Consider the following 20,135-nt stretch of genomic DNA (forward strand, 5'->3'; position numbering starts at 1 on the left):
TTTTAAATATCTCTTACAATTCCACACTAAAAAAACAAAAACTTTAATTATAACTGAGTAAAAAACCTAAATCAACACTTCTCCAAAGAAGGCATATAGATAGCCAATAGAAATATGGAAAAATGCTCAGTCAATAAATCATTAGAGAAATGTAAATTAAAACCACAGTGATATATAACTTCACACTTATTAGAATGCTATCATCAATATATCAATAAACAAGTATTGACAAGAATGTGAAAAAAAGTAACCTGTGTGCCTTCTTGGTGGGAATGCAGATAAAACAATATGGAAATCATCAAAAAATTGAAGTGAAATCACCTTATGACCCAGCAATTTCACTTTTAAGTTTATGTTTGAAAACTTCCCAAAACACTAATTTTAAAGAATATATGCACCCCTATTTTCATTACATTGTTTATACTAGCCATGGTATGGAAGCAATACAAGTACCAGCAATAAACAAGTGGATAAAAGCTGTTTTAAATTTATACAATGGAATATTACCCAGCCATTAAAAGAACAAAATCTTATGTTTTGTGACAGCATGGAGAAACCAAAGGGTATTATGTTAAGTAAAATAAGTCAGTCAGAAAAGGAAAAATACCATGATTTCGCTTTTATGTGGAATCTAAAGGACAATATAAAAGGAAAACAAAATGGAAACAGATTTGCAGATGCAGAGAACAACCTGATGGCTGCCAGATGCCAGATAGAAAGAGAGTTGGGGATGGATAAAGTACTGTGGCGGGTTTGGGAAGTACAAATTGGAAATTAAAAAATGGACATGGGGATGTAAAGTACAACATAGGAAATATAATCAATAATGTAATGATTATCTATGGTGCCCACTGGGTAGTGAATATATCGGGGGGAACACTGTAATATGTATGCTTGGCTAACTACTGTGGTATACATTTTAAACAATAGATAGTAATACTGAATGGAAACTGCCATTTAATTTTTTTAATTTTTAAAAAAGAACAGCCCTGGCCGGTTGGCTCAGCAGTAGAGCATCGGCCTGGCGTGCGGGGGACCCGGGTTCGATTCCCGGCCAGGGCACACAGGAGAAGCACCCATTTGCTTCTCTACCCCCCCCCCTCCTTCCTCTCTGTCTCTCTCTTTCCCTCCCGCAGCCAAGGCTCCATTGGAGCAAAGATGGCCCAGGCGCTGAGGATGGCTCCTTGGCCTCTGCCCCAGGCGCTAGAGTGGCTCTGGTCGCGGCAGAGCGATGCCCCAGAGGGGCAGAGCATCGCCCCCTGGTGGGCAGAGCATGGCCCCTGGTGGGCGTGCCGGGTGGATCCCGGTCGGGCGCATGCGGGAGTCTGTCTGACTGTCTCTCCCCGTTTCCAGCTTCAGAAAAATACAAAATAATAATAATAATAATAATAATAATAATAAAGAACAGCATTTAAATTATTAGTATTTTAATCACCATTTTAAACATTGCTTACATACAAACAATGGTGACAGTTATATGTCAATTCATTAAGGCACATAACCCAAGCCTCTCTGCCAAGCAATGCTTTAGTTAATTTATCTTTCTGTTGGAACTTAAAACACAATAAGGAAAGCAGCAACTGCTGTTGTTTTAAAAAAATCTGTACTCTATATTCTTCCTCCAACTGGACCAGCCTTCTCCTCAGTTTGTATGAATTACTTTCATGTTATTGCTGGAAAGTCCCATGCTCCTTGGAAGAAAATTAATGGTACAAATAGTAGGGCCAATGGAGTGTTGGGCTCTGCATTGGGCCTTCAAGTAAAGCAAGGTCCCATCCTGATAGGCTCTTAAAATAGCTAAGACAAGCAATGTGCTACGGGAGAGGTCGCCAAAAATCTGAATGCAACCCTTAGATTGGTTCCACATGCTAGAAAAAATAAATAAACACTACCAGGCACCGTCACTAAGATACACTGACTTTGTTTTACAGGATTTATACTGAAGGCTTCTATTTGAAAAATAAAAAGGAAGGAAAAAAAAGTAGACCTCTGTATTTTTTTCAGGGGAATTGTTCAATATCTCATAAATCATATTGTTCTGAATTTAGCCTAATTTTTCATTGGCTCCTTTCTTGGAAACAGCTCCTATGAATTATCTACTGTGCATGCTACTATATCTTTCGACTGAATCTGTTCAAATATCCTCTTTGCTCTCTCCCCACTTTTTATTTTGATCTAAAGCACAATGAACAAATACAGGCTTAAGCTTTTTCAGCTTGTTTCATATTTCACTGTTTCCAAACTCTCCTCTTCCATCTCAGAAATCTAAGGAAATAATTCTCTTTATATTCAACAGTTCCAAAGTCTGTAAGATAAACCTTTTTACCAAGTCTATTAGCCATGCCAATTCCCTTTGGGAGATGTGGTTTGGAACTGAAATGGAGCCATTAACTACAAGATGGTCCTGAACACAGTTGCTTTCTACCGAGATAGTCTTTTATGCTAACTTACTATGGCATGCATATTTCAGGCTATACAAATACTGTAAATATCTGGGTTCAAATTAAGGAGATGTATTCGCTAGCTATGACTGGGCTAGAACCATGGTCCATTGACCCACTTTCTGTTTCTGATTACAGTACAAAAAAGTAACAAACATAAAATTAGCTTGTAATTATTGATTGAAACAATTATTCTTTATCCCCAACCTAGTAAGGAGGATGGTAATACTTGCATTTCATGTTATGAAAACGTTGAAGGTCACAGAGATTTAGTGACTTACTAATAAATGTCAGAGCTGGTGGTCTAACCGGCATCTTTTTGGTTTCTTTTTACCCTATGTGACCCTAATTTTATTCTGTACAGGAATGTGGTAATAGGTTTCAAATATATAGATCTTTGTTTTGGTGTTCCTTTTTTAAAAAAAATTAAGTTGTAATGTACATTTCTTAATATTCAGCTTTTTAAATTGTATATTTTATGGGTTTTTAGCATGTTCATAAAGTTTTTTTAAATATTATCACTACCTCATTTCAGACTATATTTATAATTTCCCCAAAAGAAATTTCATAGCCATTAGCAACAGCTCCCCATTCACCTCTACCTCCAGTTCCTGGAAACTAACAAGCTACCTCTGTCTTTATAGATTTGCCTATTCTGAATATTTCATATAAATGGAATCATATAATATATGACCTTTTGGGGTCTGGTTTCTCTACTTAGCATGATTTTAAGGTTTGCTTATGTTGTAAATTTTTTTCAGTACTTTATTTCCTTTTATTTACCTAAGAGTATTCTAATGTCTGGGAGGCGTCACATTTTGTTTATCAATTTCTCATTGATGATCTTGGATGTTTCTTTTTCTTGTATGTGTGTTATGAATAAAGATGTCAGTAACATCCTGTACATAGCTTTGTATAAACTTCTGTTGTCTAGTCCCTTGCATATGTACCTAGAGGTGAGATTGCTGAGTCATAGCAGAGCTATGTTTAGGTTTTTGAGAAACTGTCAAATTATTTTTCAAAGTGGGTGCTCCATTTTATAATCTCACCAGCAAAATACAAAAACTGATTTCTCCACATTATCACCAGCACTTGTTACTGACTACATTTTTGACAGTTGACATTCTATTATGAACATGTGAAATGGTATTTCATTGCGGTTTTGATTTGCATTTCCCTAATGACGACCAAGTGAACATTTTTTTATGTACTTATTGTTTATGTGTATATATTGTTTGGTGAAATATCTATTCAAATATCTTACCCATTTTTAATTTTTTTCTTTTTATTGTACAGTTGTAAGAATTCTTTGTATATTCTGAATATAATTTTCCTATTATATGTATGATTTACAAATGCTTTTTCCATTTTTCACTTTTCTGATAATATCTTTTAAGAACAAGTTTTTTTTATTTTGATCAAGTCTTATTTATCTATTATTTTTATTTTGTAGCTTGTTCTTTGAGAATTATTTCTAAGAAATCATTGTCCAATCCAAGGCCATAAAATTCCATGCTTACAGTTTCTTCTAAGTGTTTTATAATTTTAGCTCTCACATTCAGCCTTGAATATAATTATTGACTATTTGACTGATTTATTGATTTGTTGATTTGAGAGAGGAATTAGGAGAGCAAGATAGAGAGAGAGAGAGAGAGAGAGAGAGAGAGAGAAACACCAATTTGTTGCTCCATTTATTTATGCATTCATTGGTTGATTCTTGTATGTGTCTTGACCTGGGATCAAACCTGCAACCTGGCATACGGGGACGATGCTCTAACCAACTGAGCTACCCGACCAGGGTGTCTTGGATCCATTTTGAATTAATTTGTGTATATGGTGTAAGGTAGGAGGTCCGAATTCATTGTTCTGCATGCAGATGTACAGTTGTTCCAACATCATTTTTTATGTGTGCTTGTTTTTAACTCCCCTCCAGTATTGTCAGAACAATCTGGGTATGATAGTAAGTCATTATATTGTCATTTAAGTTATTTTAAATTAAAAACATTTGATAACATATTTGGAATTGTAATTGGTAATAAATCTGGAAATCTAGAAAAATAAAAATCTATTCTACTCAAAGTTAACAATTAAAAAAAATCTGATTTTCTTCTAGCTCTTTTCTCTAAATTCAGTATCGCTGAGATGTCTGTTCATTAAATTTTAGGTTCTGAATTTTACTATTTCATTTTATAGACATTGTTATATAACTTTTCAATTTTAATAACTGCAAAATATTTCATTCAGTGAAGTTGTCTCTGTTTATGTAACCCACTCTACCAGCAGAATGTTTAGCTCTGTAACAGTGGGACTCTGCCAACAGACTTGCTTGTGTTCAGGTCTGGCTTATCTGCAATTGACAGGTGTGACACTGGTTGTGTTTCTCAACATTGTGATTCCTGGTTTTCTCATTTATAGATGTAAAAAATGAAAACTTCAGGAATCCTTCACCTTTGTAAAAGTTTGTGGTGACCATTCAATGAACACTTCATAAAGTACTTTTGGGATAATGCCTGACATATAAAATCTCACTAAATGCTTGCTTAATATTCTGGAAACTTAGATTATTCCAATTTTTTTGTACAAAGATAATGCATGTAGATAAAGACACTAATTGATTATTTCCTTAGTAATTGAATTTCAGTATAAAAGTAATATGTGTATTTAGGTACGCTTTACTAATTGCAAAAAAAAAAGTGTTAAAAATTCTGTAATATTTATCTTCCTTACAGACTTTATCATTTTTTTCTTTTTATTACAGAAAAATTCAACTATACACTGTTGTAGTGAGAAGAGTTTTAAAACCCCATGCACCCATTCTTTAGTTTCAACAATTATCATTTCTACTTAATCTATAATATGCTCACATCTACTTCTCTTATATCAAAGTAAATTCCAGATATCCTATAACTTTCTTTATAAAGATACAAAATGTATTGCTAAACGATAATGACTGACATAAAAACACATGTCCACAGAATCATTATAAGAAAATTTTAATTTTATGTCAATATTTTATTTTTAGTTTAATGTTTTTCTAAGTTAATTATAATCTAACTGAATTTTTAGGTAACTACTAGCCTACCCATTACCAGAATCGGTTCCCATGCTTATTCTAATTCTGAATTTAATTCTATTACTTATTAAGACCAGCTCTTGTTTATTGAGTTCTTACTATGTGCTGTGATTTTATAAAATTACTTTCAATCTTTCTACCTACCACAAGACTGAATCCATTCTTAGCTGTGTTTGAATAAACTGATGTTAGGTGGGATCCTGTGAGAACTGGAGAGTGACACAGGCAGGTTCCAGGTTCCAAGTCAATCAGATGACATGGCTGACTCGGCACACATGCCTTCTGCAGCCCCACCCTGTCTCCTAGCTACATCTCTTAGTTCAATCCACACGTTAAGGTCTAATCAGATTTGAGCTCCTCTTTCAGATCTTCCCAGACTACTATTATCTGGCTCATAATGTCATCCAACTCTAGGAATTATTTTCTGTCACTCACACTTAATATACTAGGCTTCCTTCCATCTGTGTTATTTTATAAATAAAATATGTGTCCTGTCTTATCAGAATTTAATTAGCAAACTTCCTTTCATGAGGTGCTCAAGAGATGTGAAGACATTGGAACTGTGGCCTGGATGGTCATTGATAAACAACTTCAAAGTTAAGATTTTCCCTCTATTTATTCCAACAGGTTTGAAGTCAGACAAAGCAATCAAAGAGCTTAAGTATGATTAGAGAGCTTAAGCTCTTAGATTATAAAATATAAGAATAATAAAATCCAGGTGTCTTGCTTAATTTCTTTAATGCTAAAATTGATAATAATTAAACAATAAAAATATCAGGAATAGAGGAATAGAGAGGAAAAAAATTTGTTAATTTTTAGGACATTTTTAGTTAAAAAAATATATATTTCATTTTAATTTCCTTTCTTAAGTATAAAGAAAAAAAATATACTGTACATGTATATGTCTATATTTAATATGCTATATAACAGAATGCCCTGGATTATACTTACACTTGAACACACCCACAGACATCAAATAGAAATCATTTTTCTGTTAACTAGGAGATAGTTGCTCAAAGTGCAGGCTAAATGTCTCCAAGGAAGTTATTTCACTCAAGGAAAGCACTTGAATCAAGCTGATAATTAACCTGAATCCTCATGGTCATAAGTCTCTGCCACATATGTTTGTAATTAGAAGTACTGTTGTGACTTACAAAAATGTGAACTCTTTCTGAGCCTTTAGTAAAAATAAACTGGTATTCCCAATCTGCTAACAATATACATAAATATGCAATTTAAAAAAATGGCACTGTTCCAGGCTGGTAGAGAGTTTTCACAAAAGTAGAACAAATTTGCAATAGAATTAGAAAGCAAAAACCAGGTTTGATGATGTTCTAGGTGCCACCAAATCAATGAAAGTATTTCATGGGGAACTAGAAACATTCCACATATCAGTAGAAAAAAGAAATCAGTTTATTCCAATATGGCTTCTTATGTTTACCATGTTATTTTTATGACAGAAGGTTCCTGTTGGATCTAAGCTATGCTAAATAAACTTTACTATACAGAGGTAAAGTTGAAACTGAACTTCTGAGTAGCCTGGATTAAAACAAGAGAATATCTCAGCATTTCGATAGATGTGCAGTCAATAAACAGTTCTTTTAAATAAAGAACATAAAAATTGGTTCTGGTTAAATTATCTTCTCCTATGAAAGTCTATGAGTTCAAACTCTGGTGGGTAACTCTGTAATGTGCTTTACACACATCATGTTATTCATCAACATAGAAATGTGGTTGGGTAGGTTTTATCCTTCCCATTCGCCAAATGAGAAAACAGTCTCCACCGGGCTCACCTGCTTGCCTGGGACTGCGCAGCTGGTATGGACTCCAGTGGGGCTTCAGAAATAGTGCTGAAGCCCACTCCCAAACGAGTTCCACTAAAGCAGCAGTTGGAGCGAGGACATCGCACAGGAAAGATCTGAGGTTTGCGTGTCCCACCTTATTGAGTCTCTCAGTGTGCGGGCCCTCCCTTTCTTCATGCTGGTGGCAGAACTCTATGCCATGGGTTGTGGTGTGGGAATGATTTCTCATAAGAGGCCTATTTGCCCAAGTATTTTCTTCTTTTCTGAGGTTGAATAACAATTCCTAGATATTTAAAAAATTGATTTCTGGATCAGGATATCCAGTGATGGGATTTAAATAATTTAACAACAGGTTTTCTGCCCCAATGACCATTTTAAGTATAAAAAAAGATACAGTGTATACAGAAAGGTAGTTTATTATTTCATGTAGTTAATACTTAAACAAGAACAATAGAAGAGTTACACAAAACTAGATTATGTTATAATATAAATTTTTAAAATATTAATGAAAAATATTAAATAATACCTGACAAAAACCAATAAAACAGTTATTTAAGGTATTTTCATATTGCTTCTTGATTGGCGTCCACACTTGCAATTTTTTTTCACCTATGGACGGAATGAACATTACTATGAGTGCTTATAATATGCTGTTGCTCAGATAAATGTTACAAAAGAGTAAGGAATGTAAATTTGTGATTTCCATATTGGGCAGCCGACTATGCGCCCACCTTAGAGAGAACCCTGATTACAAGTGCCGTGTTAACAACCAATTCACCGAACTCAACAAAAAATTAGGTATCAGTTCTGCTGAACTGGTGAGAACCAGCTGAATTCCAGCACTGGGGATACCTCTGCTTTTCTTCTTCTCCCTATGGGTCCTCATACTTCACCCAACACCAAAGAGCATCACTGCGTCCTACTTGCAATAATGTAGAACCCACTTAAAATCCTCCAAATACACAAGAAAAACACAAAGCAGTATTGTTAGCAATACTCCATTTACAAAGTAAGATGCCAGGCCCTGGCTGGTTGGCTCAGCAGTAGAGCATTGGCCTGACATAGGTTTGATTCCCAGCCAGGGCACACAGGAGAAGCGCCCATCTGCTTCTCCACCCTTCCCCCTTTCCTTCCTCTCTACCTCTCTCTTCCCTTCCTGCAGCCAAGGCTCCATTGGAACAAATGTGGCCCGGGCATTGAAGATGGCTCTATGGCCTCTGCCTCAGGCGCTAGAATAGCTCTGGTTGCAACAGAGCAATGCCCCAGATGAGCAGAGCATCACCCCATAGTGGGCTGCTGGGTGGATCCCAGTCGGGCGCAAGTGGAGTCTGTCTGACTGCCTCCCGGCTTCTCACATGGGAAAAATACAACACACACACACAAAAGAAAGTAGGATGCTACCAGTAAAATTTCTCTATACATACTCTGCTGGAGGCAGGGGCATTTTATCTTTGCTTCTTGAAGAATGAGCCTGGACACATGCTTGTTATTCTGCAAATATATATTAAACTGGACCTAACACTCACAACACAAATTCTCCTCTCTCTTTTACCTATGCAGTCTTGTTGAAGGTTTTTAACCTCTGTAAGCCTGGTTTTTCTCATTTGTGAAAGAGAATAATGACTCCTGCCACTTGAGAATTATTGTGGAAACCGTATTATGTAATTAATGTACAAACCCTCACCCAGTTCCTGATGCACAGGAACAATAAACAAGCTGTTACCATATCCTAAATAGTCAACTGAATATTTGAATGTGTGTGTTTCCCCTCTTATATTTTGCAGAGGTTTCCGCTGTTTTTGAGGCTGGCACTTCAGTTACTTACATGTTTCAAGAACCTTACCCGGTGACCAAGCACTTAAACCAGTCATCCTCAGCGATTTACACAGACCTGGCCCCGTCTAAGGAAAACATTGCACTTAGCTTTGTGACGGCCCAGAAACCCAGCCTCTTGCTCTACATCAATTCTTCTTCCCAGGACTTCCTGGCTGTCCTGCTGTGCAAGAACGGTGAGTACTGCTGGCATGTGGCCTGATGGATTGTCACACTGGGCTAGAGGGAGCGTGCATGCCCTCCAGACCTCTGCATAATTTCAACCTAAATTCGTTCCCACCTGAGCAGCTCATCCCCAGATCTCCAGGCAAAACCTTGATTGAACTTGACCTTTATGAGTTGCAATTGATATTCCAGGCAAATGTCAATTCGCTGAAGTCACAAAGGAATTGACTTTAATTTGCCTCGACTGTGTGGCAGTAATTCTTTATTATTTATCCTGTACTGGAATTCAACAGGTATAAAAGGGAAAATCATAAGCATATCTGAATTTCAGAAGGATGCTTCTCACATATATTCTGTTACCTTTACTGCTGTCTCCTTTACTGAGGGCTGTTCAAACAACTAGCATAAATGCAGGTTGTATTACTAGAAGGTGATTGCCTAGGTCTTGGAAAGAAGTAGTATATGTGAGTCCAGAGGCAGATTTAATGGTGGGAGCCTCGGGCGTGAACCCTGGGCCCCGACTTCTGAAGGGTCCTGCAAAACCTCAACTTGACACATTTTTCTAATGACAAGGACCCAATACTTTCCTCTGTGCCCGGGGCCTCGACTGACCTTAACCCACTTTGTTGTGAGTCCCTCTAAACTGGATGACCCTGTTATATGTAGCTGACCTATAACTAAGATAGCTTCAGATCACTGAGATGCAAGATTGTCCCCAAAGCATCTTTTGGATGTGGTCCCACAGGCATATGTGTATCTGTCAGGCTGTTTTCATGGATATAGATGATTCCTAACAAAAATCACTGTATCAGACTAACTATATATTATTCTACATACTCTATTATAATACTCTATGCTGGGCACTGTTCTAATGAGTGTACACATTGATCCTTATAACAACCTTTTGTGATTTCTGGTGTTAATATACTCTATATTGTATAATTATATAAACTAAGACATATAGCTGTTTAATATCTATTTTTTTCTTCTTTTACAAGCGAGAGGAGGGGAGATAGAGAGATAAATTCTTGCGTGCACTCCAACCAGGATCCACCTGGCAACCACCGTCTAGAATCAATGCTCTCTGCCTATCTGGGACCATGCTCAGAACTGAGCTATTTTTAGTGCCTGAGGTGGAGGCTCCAAGGAACCATCCTCAGTACCTAAGGCCAATGCTCTTGAACCAATTGAGCCATGGATGTGGGAAAGGAAGAGAGAAAAAAGGGCAGAGGGGTGGAAAAGCAGATGGTTGATTCTCTTGTGTTCCCTGACCAGGAATCAAACCCTGGACATCCACACACTGAACTGATACTCTACCACATAGGCAACTGGTCAGGGCAGATGTTTAATATCTTGATAAAAAGTCTATAAGAAGTGAAAAGAAGTGTGGGGATTCAATCCCACCTCCTGAATTTGGCACTATATTCTGTATTCTTCATCACAACAGCCTAAACCAGGGTAGGGAACCTTTTTGGCTGAGAGAGCCATGAACGCCACATATTTTAAAATGTAATTCTGTGAGAGCCATACAACAACTGTGTACGTTACACATTATCCAATAAAAATTTGCTGTTGTCCTGGAGGACAGCTGTGATTGGCTCCAGCCACCCACCACCATGAACATGAGTGGTAGGAAATGAATGTATTGTAATACATGAGAATGTTTTATATTTTTAACGTTATTATTTTTTTAATTAATGATTTGTCTGCAAGCCAGATGCAGCCATCAAAAGAGCCACATCTGGCTCATGAGCCATAGGTTCCCAACCTCTGGCCTAAACTAAGAGTGCTATCTGTTTTTGGAAAGCATTCTTTTTGAAATTATTTGGACTAACTGGGGAGGCATTTTTGAATTTCACTTTGTTCTCTATTTCTTACACCCTGAGCCTCACTTTGTCCTTGACCCAGTGGATATTTGCATTTTTAACACCCTGGCTAAGGGAGCAAAAAGAAACTGTGTTTTGCTTGCTTGTTTGCTTTAAGCTTAGTACTCAGTGAAAATGTAAAATTTTGAACCTTGCAGCTCAGTCTAATTTATGGGAAATGGGTGTCCAAGATGTGGTTAATAATGGATTGTCCCCTTCTTCTCACCAACTGCAGGTAGAGAATCATCTTGCAAACCCCTAAACCCACTTTTTTACCATTACTCTAGTTCAGGGAACTCTTATCATGGTAAACAGTGGTGGATGACTCTAAAATTGAGGATCATAGACATTTCCTGCCATATCTACTACAGAGGAACAATTAACATACCTGCTCATTCATGTATTCTTTCATTGACCCTCTGGGTATTTACTAGTCTTACTGCACAGTATTAGTAACTATGAAGACCAAACAAGTTGAGCAGGTGAGAGTTTCATCTAAATATAATAAGAAAAATATGAAGACTCAAAAACTATCTTAAACTTTTTGAAAGAAACTCTAGATACACAAGGAAGCCAAGTTATTCATATTTCTCAAGCAATCAAGCTAGAAGTTAGATTTTGCCTAACTTTAAGGATGACTCTCCTAAGAACTCAGAGGTTGTTATAATAATAAAGTAAAATACCTTGAGTGATAGTGGATTCCTCACATTGAGGTCATCAAAAAAACAAAACAAACAAACAAAAAAAACACCACACAACTAAATGACAATTTATTAATAGCTTCCCAGCAACTTTTCAAGTCTAAGAATTTTGTAATTCTAAATTCCCTTCTTATGTAGTCTTACATTTATATTTCTTTCTGCTAGGGTTTCATTTGCAGACTTAAAAATGCTTCAATGAGAAATTAAATGTTAATATCTTTATAGCTTGTTCCCAGTGTATTAAGTATTGGGACTCTGACATAATTGTCCACAAATCACAATGGTGATACTGTATTATAAAGAAGTCTGAATATTTTTAATATGACTTGCATACACTTCCATGATAAATAGACCTCTGAAAATACTAATGGAAGTAAAGAATCTTTACAGATTGGAAAAAAAATTAGGAGAGCAACTATGTAAAGGGTTATGAGAAAAGTCTTTCTTTGGAAGGTTTTATAAGATTGATTTACAGCTTTCTGTTAAGAGTCTTCCGTTAGTACAGGCTTCTTAACCTTTCTTTGATTTAAGGTACCTTTGGGAATCTGGTGGAAATTATGATGAAAGGGTCACTCTTAAAAGGAGTTTTTTTCATTCTGCCCAAGAGAAAGAAAATGCCCACAGCCATATCAGACAAAATGGATCTAATTACAGTGCTCTGTTTTAAGTCAGGGGTGTTGCCTGGGTGGATGAACTATATAAATACTGGAAAAAATTCTTGGCTTGCAAATTTATTTAATAAGGGTGTCCAGGTCAGAGGAAAGAGGAGCACAGTGATTCAAAGTCATGTTTGCAAGTCCCTCCCTGGCAAGAGTTGGATTTCTTAGGTCTGGGAGTCTTTTTTCCCCTTTATCTTTTTTCTTGTAATTTCTCCGACTAGAGTCTTACTCAAGTGAAACTGATGCTGATCTTTTCAAAGAAAACAGGTTTTTTTTCTTAAAGGGAAAAAATAATTTTAATTTCTGGGAAGAAAGAATAGGGGCAAAAGAGTTGGCATTTCTGGGAGAGAGTGCTCAGGACAAAGAAGGTAGTTGTGGTTTCATAGCCTGGGGCTTTGGGCCAGAGGAAACTGCTCAGAGGCCTGGCAGTTGGAGAAAGAGGAACATTTGGAGGAGGAAAAGCATCCAAAGAAAGAGACAAGAATGTTCTAAAGATGCATTAAAATTTCACAGAATTTTGTTGAATGATGGCTCTGCCTTTCTATAGTACCATAGAACTCTCTCCTTGAGGCTCTATGTTTAACAAATATTCACAGAGTGTCTACCATATAGCAGGCACTATTTCATGTGCCAGAGAGACCAAGATAGATAGGGTCCTGTCAAGCCTGTAAAGATCTATTCTGGGAACATAGACATAACAAATACAGAGGCTGACTATATGATGTCAATATGAATACAGGGTTTATTACAGGTAGAGTAAGGCAAAGAAGGAAAGAGTGACCAATTCTTTCTGAGAGGGAGGGTCAAAAGAGATTTTTGTGGAGATAGTGTCCCTTGTGTTGGTCCATGAAACTTAAGTAAGTGTTCTCCAGGCAGACATTATATAATTAAAATTAATTTTTTTGTTCCTCATTTTCTCTGTTTTATTCCCATTGCATATGAAATGTAAATATTTCCCCAATCAATTCCCTATTCTACTCTTTTATCATCTGTCCTTCTTGGCACTTTGATGGTGGAATTAAAAAAAATGAAATATAGAACATGTGTTCATTCTAAGACCATGAATCTATGGTGAGATCATTGGGAACAAAATCTAAATAAGGCTCCTGTTCACCTAACTGGGTGGCTAACCAGTTGCCCTCCAGCATGACTTTAATTCAGCATTTCCTTTTTATCAATCTGTTTTTCCCTGGTTGGTTGGCTCAGTAGTAGAGCATGTGGCCAGCATGTGGATGTCCTGGGTTCGATTCCTGTTCAGGGCACACAGGAGAGGTGACCATCTGTTCTCCACTCCTCTCCTTCCCCCTTCTCTATCTCTCTCTTTGTCTCTTTCCCCCTTCTGTAGCCATGGCTCAATTGGCTCAAGCACATTGGCCTCAGGTGCTGAGAATGGCTCCATGGAGCCTCTGGCCTCAGACACTAAAAAAACTCAGATGCAGAGCAATGGCCCTAGATGGGCAGAGCATCTCCAGTAGGGAGCTTGTTGGGTGGATCCCTGTTGGGGTACATGCAAGAGTCTGTCTGTCTCCCCTCCTCTCACTTAAAAAAACATCTTTTTTAACATGTACATTTATAAGATACACCATCTGTGTTTATGATTGCATGCACCTTGGAGAGAATAATGATAAACCCAGACACTTTATATTTCCAACAGACTTAAACAAGGAGACAGGGATAAGGAGGAAACCAGAGAGAGAGTGTTTTCAAAGTATCAATTTCGACAACTGTCTCTAAGGATACGCTGACTCTAGGACAGTCCCTCCACCCCCATTACTGCTTTCTCAGGGAAGATCTTCAGAGTGTAATTCTGTTTCCCAACACTCCCCTTTATGACACCAGCTTATGGACACAGGCTGGAATTCCTCAGAGCATCAGGGACTTGGATCTACAGCTGTGGAAGGCTTGTTTCCTTGGCCATACTACTCCCTGACCACTGCAGTCTCTGGGCTTGTATCAGCAACACTTTGAACTTAAATTTTTCCAACAATCTTTTGATATTGCCTGGACTCTGTTTAGCTTAGTTCATTTCCTACATTTCTGGGCTTTCAGGCCATCTTTTGCTGGGAAGTACCAGGTCCTGAGGACAGTCCTTTCTCTATTTCACAGTCGTGTGGTTAGGACACACTGTGGGCCATCGAGAGTCCTTCCTTTTCACTTGCTCCTCCTCATAGAAGGACAATGACATGGGCAGGAGTAAATGACATTTCCAGTGTCATACAGTTAATCCATGGTGGGTGAGGGTGGACCTGAGTGGAGAAATGGGGGTATGATGAAAAAAAAATTGCATCTGGTACTCTTTCTTGCTTCTCTTTGTTGTAGTGATCTTTCTATGTTGTGGTATGTTCAAAGATCCTTGAAGATGGCTGTAGACTGAATGGGGTCTTTCCCTAAGATTCATATGTTAAAGCTATGATCCCTGTGGTAGATTTAGTTATGAGAAGGTAATTCATGCTAAATGAGGTCATAAGGGAAAGTCCTGATCTGATAGGGTCAATGAACTTATAAGGGGAGACACCAGAGCTTTACTTTTCCATTGCTCTCTCTGCTGTGTGAAGACACAGGAAAAAAGTGGCCTTGTGCAAGCCAGCAGGAAAGTCCTCAGCACAGACTATATTGGCCCATACCTTAAAATTGTCTACCTCCAAAACTGAGGAAATTAACTGCTATTGTCTGGGGGATCCAGTCCACAGTGTTTTGTTATAGCCGTTTGATCAGGCTAAGACAATGATCAAATGAGACCATGACAATCGGTGAGCTTCACAGAATTTAAAGTACAAAATACACTATATTTTCTTGTTGATAATTATAATAATATGGGAGATGTCAGGTCTTGTTGGCACATTCCCACTTGATGGACCTTGATGAAAAGAGAAAGTGCATGCTTGAGTTATCAGAGCATGAATGTGGAGGTCAGGATTCAGGAGAGTTGGGATTAAACTTTAATATAAAGAGAACATAAAAATCGCCCATTGTAGAGGCAGAGCACATAGGGTAAGACATTGTCCTGAGGGAAAAAAAAAGATGGTAAGGCTCAACTTGCCTACCCTGCACAGTAACTGCTGGCAATAGGTATAGGGAGCCAAAAGCAGGAAAACAAAAAAACTCAAACACCAAAACAAGGCCCTCACCACTGTGGAGCCAGTGCTCAGAGACCAGCATGGAAATAAGGCAAAGAAAACCAACAAAACACTATGAGCTCTATAGACATCTATTTAATACTACCATGTACATCTGCTAAGCTTCTTGTGCCAAAATACCACAGACTGGGTATCTTTAATCTACAGAAGGTATTTTCTCAAAGTTCTAGAGACTGGACATCTGAGATAAATGGGCCAGCAGGCTGGTGTCCAGTGAAAGCTGTCTCCTGAGTTGCAGGTGGTCACTCGCTCTCTGTGTGCTCATGTGGCCTTCCCTCAGTATGCATGTGGAGATAGCAAGAACAGAGAACTCTTCTGAAAAGGATACTCATCATATTGGATCAGTGCTCTGCCTGTAAAATCTCACTGAACCATAATTACTTCTCTAGAGGTCCAAACCCCAAAGACAACCACACTGGAGGCTAGGCTCCATACTCTGAATTGGAGGGAGATACCAACATTCAATCCATAATATTTAACACATGTCAGATGTTGTCCTACATGTCATAATACAAGAACGAATATGATATAGTTGGCTTTGAGAATATTCTTGAGGTTAGTGTCCATGTACCATTGACCTTTGTAAATGTCAGCATCTTGCTGAGAACCTACTACACAATAGGCCTCACTATTCTTCAGTGCAATTATAAATTTTGGATCTCATAAGAGAAGAGGATACATACCTAGCAAGTGTGAGAACACCACACAGAATTCAGAAGACTTTATAGAATTACAGGGGGAGGGTCATGTTAAGAAGAGAGAAAAACCCCTCTTATTGCATTACTAAAGGTCTCTTAGTGCAAATGGGCATGTATATAACTATAGTAACTCAGTATTGATGTTCTTAATACTGTTTTTCCTGAGATTCTATTCTGTCACCTGTAACATACGTGTGAGAAGCAGCGTTGTTTGGGCAGTGGAGCTCTGTGGAGCTTGCTTTCTTTGACATTATTTTTGAGTGCTTCTAGGGATCTTGTCACTTTGTTTTTTCCCAGTTTAAACAACTCTTCATTCATTTCCCAAGAATTGAGCAACTCTTTGTTTTTGACAACAAGACTGGTTACTTACAACGTAGTGTGAGAATCAGGAGAATTATTATGTACTCTTATGCACCATTGTAAAAAGAGAAACAGCGAGTACTCTGAGCCTTGTGTCTTTTATCTGTAGATTTTAGGATAATTGCAATGGTCAAGGGTCTGGGCACAGTGTCACTGGGGGCTAATGAGATCCTGTTTGTAAAGGATTTGATGGAACTCAGATAAAGGATCTAAGAAGACCACAAAAAGGATTATTACAAAACAGACTAAAGAGGCTGAGAGTTACAGAGCCACCTTCATTCATTTATTTTTTTAGCCAGAATTGGAAAGAATGTGGCACTGGATCTTTAGCTTCTGAACTAAGCTTCTAATTAGAGGTTTAAGGATTAAGAAAGTAGTTCGAGTCAGAGTGGCAGAAGCTTTTCTCAGAGCCAGAACATGTTTCCATCCTTTTTTTTTTTTTTTTTTTTTTTTTTTTTACAGAGACAGAGAGTCAGAGAGAGGATAGCTAGGGACAGACAGACAGGAACGGAGAAATGAGAAGCATCAATCATTAGTTTTTCGTTGCTCATTGCAACACCTTAATTGTTCATTGATTGCCTTCTCATATGTGCCTTGACCGTGGGCTTCAGCAGACCAAGGAACCCCTTGCTCTAGCCAGTGACCTTGGGTCCAAGCTGGTGAGCTTTTGCTTAAACCAGATGAGTCCAAGCTCAAGCTGGCGACCTCGGGGTCTCGAACTGGGTCTTCCGCATCCCAGTCCAATGCTCTATCCACTGTGGAACCACCCAGTCAAGCCATGTTTCCATTCTTCTCAGAACACTTGAACTCTAACACTGACCTCTCGAGATGTGAAATAAATTCAGCAGGAAGTCCACACGGGGCTTATTTACTTTTCTGTGCAGTTAATTACCTTTTGTCCGGCAAATGGGCCTTGAATTATCCCTTGTTTTTCTTGATTCAAAGTTATCAAATTTGTATTTCCACTTTAATAAGTAGCTTGACCTCTCAACGTTTGGAAACGAGGGCTCTGGAAAAGGAATCCTCTGTCTTAAACTAGAGTGAGGAGGTGGTGAATAGGTTTTTAACTCTATGAGTCCAGTTTAAACTCCTGATACCAACCACACGATACCTTGACCAGCCAGCTAGAAAACAATTCCTAGCAGCCACTGTGGAAAAAGGGCTGCGTGTGTGCTGGGATGCAGTTCCGAGCTTTGGGTACATTGGTCGATCTCATTCTCCCACAGTAGCTGTGGAGTTATCTGGACATTACCCCGCTCTACAAATGAGGAGCCTTAGGCACAGAAAGTTTAAGTGACTTGTCTCAGGGGAACAGGAAGGCTGAATATCACACCTTGCCGGACTCACTTTTGAACTTGTAGATATTATGCTCTGTTGTCTGACCTCTCCTTGTATGTTATGAACGGTTCTCATGGATGAGGTCATTTTTCTCTCTGGGTTTGTATCAGCTTTATGCAGGCTGTGCGCTCTGTCAAGAATGTCACAGTCCTTTCTCATGGTCTTCTACAGTATCTTGTTTAAAAATTCTGTTCAAAAGATGGCCTAGACAGAAATGATGAGTCAGTATATGAGAGCCCGAACCTTTTTGGGATGTTCAAAACTATATTTCCAGTATAAGAGGGTGCCAGATATTGCCTTATATTTCACAAATTGTACTTTGCTGCACACTGGAGAACACCGGACTATAAAGAGAAATGAGTTACATTTTGTAATGGTGCAATGTTTCTGTGATGCAAGTTGGTAGAGTTTCCAGCTCTGAGAATGGCCAGCTAAATTTGACAGTCATTGCCAGCAAAAATTTTGAAGTCAAACAACCCATGGGAAAGTGCTACTTTCTTTAAACCAGTGATTTTAATGTTATTCAAGGGGGTGGGAGAATATTTTTGGTTCATAAAAATCATGAGTAATGTATGCATATTCTTATTTAAACACAAGAGATAACTGAACAAATTTATTGTTTCTTTATTCTTAAACTGCTTCATAATGACATAAAAAATTTTAAAAATAGAAAACAGCAGGTACTCAGAAAGACAAAACAGAGCAGAGTTTAGGATGGGTAAGAAATTTCAACACCTTGTGGAAATCAGACAGTGTATGGAGGAGGAAGGTCACTAAGAAGTGTCCTCATTGCCAGATCTACTTCAGGCCTTAACTTCCACGAGCTTGCTAGAGCATGACGACTTTTTGTCAACTTTCTGTATGGAGGGTTACAACCAAGCAGCGGCCCTTTAAGTGTTGGCTGTCCTTTACGTACTGACTTTACTATGGAAGTTCTGGCTTTTTTTAAGGAAAAATACACTCTCACTACAATATATCATGCATTCTCATGACTTCAATTAGTAAATATGTAGATCTTTGTGGCTTTAAGAGAATCAAGAGGCAACTTCATTCGACCATCCCATTGAATCCTAAAACTCTACATGTTGTAAATTGACCTTAAGCTTTAAACCTGCCACACACACACACACACACACACACACACACACACACACACTGCTAGGTGTTCTCTTGCTTGATTTTCTCTTTCTCAGAAAAGTGCTCTACACCAGTGGTCACCAACCTTTTTTGGGCCACAGACCAGTTTAATGTGAGAAAATATTTTCACAGACCGGCCTTTAGGGTGGGACGGATAAATGTATCATGTGACCGAGACAAGCGTCAAGAGTGAGTCTTAGATGGATGTAACAGAGAGAATCTGGTCACTTTTAAAAAATAAAACATCGTTCAGACTTAAATATAAATAAAACGGAAATAATGTAAGTTATGTATTCTTTCTCTGTGGACCGGTACCAAATGGCCCAGGGACCGGTATCAGTCCGCGGCCCGGGGGTTGGGGACCACTGCTCTACACTCAAGTTAAGTGCCCAAGTCAGAAACTACTTCATCCATGTCTTCTTTTTCACCACTTCAGAATTCATTCGGATCACCAAGTTTCATTCAGTCTCTCTGCAATCCGTGCTGCTTACTTCCACACTATCACTTATGTCTATCCAAAGTTTTTATGTGTCTGTTATGATTGCCTTTACTTTGGCCACCCTAAACTCAGAATCTAATTATCACAATCAGGTTAAAATACTTCTCCCAACTTCTAGGCTTATGGCATTTTAATTCTCTGTTCTGATAAGGGTGATCTTTTTAAAGTCAAATATATTCATGGCATTCAATTTCGATAACTTCCCATTGTCTTTGAGCTGGTTTCCAAACTCTCCTTAATCCGAGGGTTTTGCTTTCCTGTGAATTTTAATTCTGATCATTCTCATAGTCCACTGTACCTTCTTTTCAAACTGAATCCTGTTCAGATCGTTGACCACATCGTGCTCCATTTCACCTCGGGTCATTGCACATTTTGTTACCTTTGCTTGCCAACATCCTTTCTTTTCCCACCCACATCTCTTCTTTAC

At 38.2% G+C, this 20,135-nt stretch overlaps 1 protein-coding gene across 3 annotated transcripts in view; it reads left to right on the top strand.

Annotated features, from left to right (window-relative positions):
• Positions 1-20,135, top strand: part of CNTNAP5 (contactin associated protein family member 5) — an 855,485-nt gene that overhangs the window by 726,977 nt on the left and 108,373 nt on the right. For all 3 annotated transcript variants that reach the window (XM_066345536.1, XM_066345539.1, XM_066345538.1), the window contains one exon: positions 9,101-9,325. In XM_066345536.1, coding sequence (XP_066201633.1) covers positions 9,101-9,325 — 225 coding nt within the window. The remainder of the gene's footprint in view (positions 1-9,100; positions 9,326-20,135) is intronic.

The sequence above is a fragment of the Saccopteryx leptura genome, chromosome 7, assembly GCF_036850995.1.
Source record: "Saccopteryx leptura isolate mSacLep1 chromosome 7, mSacLep1_pri_phased_curated, whole genome shotgun sequence".
NCBI lineage: Eukaryota > Metazoa > Chordata > Mammalia > Chiroptera > Emballonuridae > Saccopteryx > Saccopteryx leptura.